Source organism: Ipomoea triloba, chromosome 12 (genome assembly GCF_003576645.1).
Source record: "Ipomoea triloba cultivar NCNSP0323 chromosome 12, ASM357664v1".
Lineage (NCBI taxonomy): Eukaryota > Viridiplantae > Streptophyta > Magnoliopsida > Solanales > Convolvulaceae > Ipomoea > Ipomoea triloba.
In genome coordinates this window covers 27,556,548-27,561,195 of record NC_044927.1, presented here as the reverse complement: position 1 = coordinate 27,561,195, position 4,648 = coordinate 27,556,548, and the positions used below count along the sequence as shown (strand labels likewise).

The window sequence follows — 4,648 nt, the reverse complement described above, 5'->3', positions numbered from 1 at the left end:
TTGAAAGGATTACCTTATTTTATTAAAACTTTTAAAAAATCAAAAATAGAATTTACCTAGTCAAATCAGCACGGTTATATAATTTATAAAGGCAGTGAAGCAATAATTGGTGCAGAATTATGCGTGCAGTAAAAAAAAAGAGAATAATTAATTTATTACTCCGCGGTAGAAAATAAAATATAAAAAGGTGTTTGTTGAGGATAGGCGGGCGTGAGTCAACAACAGTTTCATGGCTGCTCTGCAAAGCAACATCTCGCCGTCGTCCTCATCCTTCCGCTTCATGGGTCTTCTCAAACAACCCGACTCCGACCCGCTCGAGCTCGACGAGAGCGACGTCGTTTGGTCCGCCGACTACTCCCCCGAAAACTTCGCCTACGCCGCCCCTCCTCCGCCTCCGCCGCCCGGCCTCCACCGTGCTCACACTCACTTCAAGCCGTCCACGTCCGGCCTCTCCGCAGCGCTCGCCGGAGACTGCGGGAATCTCGTGCGCCGCAAATCCACCCTCAATCCTTCCTTCTCCGCCGCCGCCTCGGCGGCGAGAGTGATTCCGGCGGTGAATTCCCGTCCCAGCTCCCACGGCGTCGCGAAGTTCCACCAGTCGGCGCCCGTGAACGTGCCGGTGTGGGCGAAGAAGAACACCGCCGGCGCCGGAGAAATGGAACGGTGCGAGGAAGCGGAAGCGGAAGATGAGCTCGACGACGAGGATGAGGAAATGGTGCCGCCGCACGTGATCGTGGCTAGGTCGCACGTGACGTTCTCCGTCTTCGAAGGCGTTGGACGGACGCTCAAAGGGAGAGATTTGCGGCGTGTTCGCAACGCCGTTTTTCAGAAAACAGGTTTCATTGATTGACACCATAATGGAAAAGAAACATTCAATCTTGTATTCTCCTCTCTGCTATTGAAGCTGTAATTATTTTGTGTACCTAAATAACTTTGAACAGTTGAAAAATTCAGAAAAGTTAGCTAGTCTTTGGGAATCTGTTTGTGTGATTAAATTGGCTGTAGCTTATTCCCATCTTGCAATTAAGCAAATGGATTGAGATATGAGAATTCAAGTGCCATTTTCTTGATCTCTTGATTCTTTAACTTGTGCTCTCTTCTCTTGAATGCTTGAATTCCTTAATTTTGTATATGAGAGTTGAAGTTCTGTGAATTCAGCAGCTTCAGTTTGAATAAGTTTTACTGTCTTGAACTGCTCAAGCTGATGAGCTCTTGATTGGCAGTGCTAGTTGAGGAAAATATGCTCAGTAGGTATTAGGTATGTAATTCTTCATTTGTTTAGGGCAATGGATCCTTTAATCATTCATTTGTTTCAGGCAAACAAGTTTTCTGAGTTGCATATTCAAGATTTATACTGCAAATAGTAACATTGGCCTTTTAACTTGATTAATTAGGAGTATTGTTGTGCATCATACCTAGTTCCTTTGGGATTCGAGTTTCAATTGGACTCGAGAGAGCTCTTCCTTTTGGATTCGAGTTTCAATTGGACCCGAGAGAGCTCTTCCTTTTGGATTCGAGTTCCCAAGAGAGCTCTTCCTTCTGGATTTGAGTTTCAATTGGACCCGAGAGAGCTCTTCCTTCTGGATTTGAGTTTCAATTGTACCCGAGAGAGCTCTTCCTTCTGGATTCGAGTTTCAATTGGACCCGAGAGAGCTCTCCCGAGACCTGCTAAGCATTGTATTTTGAAGTTTCTATAGCAGACTAGACAGTAGACACTGCTGTTTTCAGTCAGTAAGCTATAATCCAAATGCTTATTGGACACTTGGATGCAGTTCTTTACTCCATCTTGGTCTAATTTTAGTGCAGGTCTTTACTGTGCTTGTGTATTTCACACAACCTGAACCAGAATAATTTGGGGAAAAACCCAAATCTTCTCTGTTAGTATTAGATATTAGATGTAAAGTCTTTTGAGGATGGAAGTGAAGTTCTCTGTTGATAAAACATGTGAGTGAGTGAGTGAATGAGACACCTTAAAGGCTTCTAGAAAGAACGAATGAAAGGGGGGAAAAGCAATAGTTGTTGTTCTAGTGGAGTAGTGGTAAGAGCACTGCCAGGTGTGGACTGTGGGGATGGAAACTAAGGTGGATGGTGACACCCCACCCTCCAGACAAAACATCATTTGTCTGTTCTTTTTTTCATCGTCACTCTCTGGAACACATCGTTTTCATGATTAATGGCTTGGTCTGGTTGGATTTTTTCAAACTGTGGAAACCTGTGGTGATTGCAAAATCATTTCTGTTGTCGAAAAGCTTTCACAAACCACTACTTGTGACTGGTTGGCTCCAGCATGATTGCATTCCATATTTGAAGGCGAGGATGAAAGATTCTTGCCCTCTTGGCTGATGAACGAGGCAACCGTGCTTTCCACTAAGGTGACTTCTTTCTTATCTTATCATATCATCTAATTCCTTTATGCTTATCCCATTATACCACAACTTGTGTTCTCAACTTTTGATATTTCAACAAGCTAATTTGTATCAGATAAGTTTTTTCGTTTTCTTACTTTTCCAATCGCCATCATCAACAGGAAAACGAAAAGGGAGAGTCAGGGAATGTTTCTTGTATCAGTTGCACTTTCATTTGGCATCAAAGTTAGGTACATTTGCTGTTCCTATTTACGCTATTACAACGTTTGTTGAGTAAAACTAGCAGGTATTATCTGTATATGACAGTCTGGTATAGTGATATTGTTGTCGAAATTGCAGAATCTGAGGTGGATTTTCAAGAGGTCTTTGTTGGGAAGAAGCTCATGCAGATTCCAGGCTTGATTTTGGCTAATGCAAGTATTGCTGATGGGAGAATCCATAATCCATCACCACATATCAGGCCTGATGCCACTGCAGGGACCATTAGATCGGCTTTCCTACCGTTAAGCTTGTGCCATACGTATACGATCAAGGTTCCAACGCACATGTCAATGGCGAAGGAAGCCCCGACGAGGAAGGGAACAGCCATAGCCATTGGAAGAGGGACCCATTTCCTGACGTTCTCTGGGGCTACGTCTCTCGTCAGGTTGGCAGATACTGCAAAGGCGAAGAAGCCATAACAAAGCTGTAGGCAATGGCGGGGGAGAGCAGAGAAGCCTTCGACGCCTAGGATGGCCATGTTTCTGTATATGAGAGCATAAGGCGCCTTGTACTCCCCGTTTTGGTCCCCTACGTCAAAGGCGGTGTAGAAGAGGAAGAACGTGAGAGGAGCTACCACGCAGCCAATTGCAGTCCCAACGCCCTGGCTAACGAGCATTGATCGAGGTGAAGTGAGCGTGAGGTGGCCTGTCTTGAAATCGTGCATCAGATCAGAGGATGTCGAAACAATGGATTTTATGAGCCCACATCCGATAAGCCCAGCAACTACTCCATTTTCCTTCCCAGACAGAGCAGCTAGTGTAAAGAGAGCCACTTTGCCATAATTATATGCCATGTTCATGTCAGTCAGACCAGCCCCATACGCGTTGCAGAAGCTCAAAGATGGCGCAAGAACGTAAGCAACAAGAACATAGTACCACCTCAAAGCGGGGAACATGATTGGAATTACTATGATGGAGATAACAGAGAAGAACATGTACCCAACACACGCTACCCACAAGGGAATGCTGCCTCTAATGAACACTTCGTTTCTTTGTAGATGATCAAGGGGCTCATTCTCGCCTTCTGGAACTGCTATGTGGCAAACACGGTCAGTGGCATCATCAAGAGGCTCATTCTAACAGTAGCAAGTAAAGAACCGATTAAACTTGACAAAAGGAAGAAGAGATTTATACGAAGAATTTACTTGTTCTAGAATTCTTCTTGTTCAGGGCGGTGTATATGCTTCTACCAGTGAAAACGAGTATCTTGAGAAAATTGTAGAGACCATCCCCCAGGATCAGAGCAATCGAAACAAAAACCTGCATTGTAAGCCAAAAATGGCGGGTTATGGCATATGCATTAAGTAATAGCAGTCCACCGAAGGAAGTATGAAAGTTGAACTACACACCTTGTAACCAGTCAGACTCCTCATGCTGCTTTCGGATAAAGTTGCTGGGAACCAAGATCCTTTGCGTTCGAGAATCAAGGGCCACATAATCCCCCAAGACAGAACAGCTCCAAGAAGCAGAGACAAATTTACGAGGTGGGAGCAAATCATTCCTGCACCTATGTAGGTCATGCTGAAATCGAAGTAAAATCTGCAGAATTCAATTGTTCAAGGGAGTCAAGATTGAAGCAGATATAGTTACACAACTGATTCATTCTTGTGAAGACGAGAGAATCAGTACATACGATTGCTTCCAAGCTTTCAACCCGAACAGTGGGAAGTTTGCAAATCCACACTGGTCTCCCCCAGAGTAAAACCACTGAAAGAAACTCCACAGGAAACTGATCGAGAAGAATTTCATGAACCCATGAACTTGTTTCCTGGAATTGACAGTGTTTCGTTTTTATGTTACAGTCATTCAAAACTAGATTCATTTCCATAAAATGACGTTTTCAATAACTTTCATACTTGGCCATCTTATCTCCCTTTGGGGTATGGAACCCATTGATTAGAACAGCAGTTGCAGTTCCACTTGGATAAGGCAGTTTCTTATCTATTATCATGATCTATGCCATACAACAATTAAAAAAAAAAAAAAAAAAAAAAAAAAAAAAAAAAAAAAAAAAAAAAAAAA

At 43.5% G+C, this 4,648-nt stretch overlaps 2 protein-coding genes and 1 long non-coding RNA gene across 5 annotated transcripts in view; 2 read left to right on the top strand and 1 right to left on the bottom strand.

Moving 5' to 3' along the window:
• Positions 1 to 229: 229 nt before the first annotated feature.
• LOC115999615 lies at positions 230 to 850 on the top strand. The gene has a single exon (XM_031239456.1). It carries the CDS (start codon positions 230 to 232, stop codon positions 848 to 850), a length of 621 nt encoding a protein of 206 aa, XP_031095316.1.
• A 1,439-nt stretch (positions 851 to 2,289) lies between these two features.
• Positions 2,290 to 4,481, top strand: LOC116000054. The gene is made up of 2 exons (XR_004094060.1): positions 2,290 to 2,372; positions 2,528 to 4,481. It is a non-coding gene; the product is annotated as an uncharacterized LOC116000054 (long non-coding RNA).
• The window catches only part of LOC116000050 (metal-nicotianamine transporter YSL2-like), a 5,202-nt gene continuing 3,099 nt past the window's right edge, over positions 2,546 to 4,648 (bottom strand). For 2 of the 3 annotated variants that reach the window (XM_031240055.1, XM_031240056.1), the window contains 5 exons: positions 4,483 to 4,580; positions 4,260 to 4,394; positions 3,976 to 4,165; positions 3,772 to 3,886; positions 2,546 to 3,659 (listed from right to left, as the gene is read on the bottom strand). In XM_031240055.1, the coding sequence (XP_031095915.1) occupies positions 2,722 to 3,659; positions 3,772 to 3,886; positions 3,976 to 4,165; positions 4,260 to 4,394; positions 4,483 to 4,580 (1,476 nt within the window). In that variant the 3' untranslated portion in view covers positions 2,546 to 2,721. The remainder of the gene's footprint in view (positions 3,660 to 3,771; positions 3,887 to 3,975; positions 4,166 to 4,259; positions 4,395 to 4,482; positions 4,581 to 4,648) is intronic. The other variant, XM_031240057.1, reaches the window with a different exon arrangement.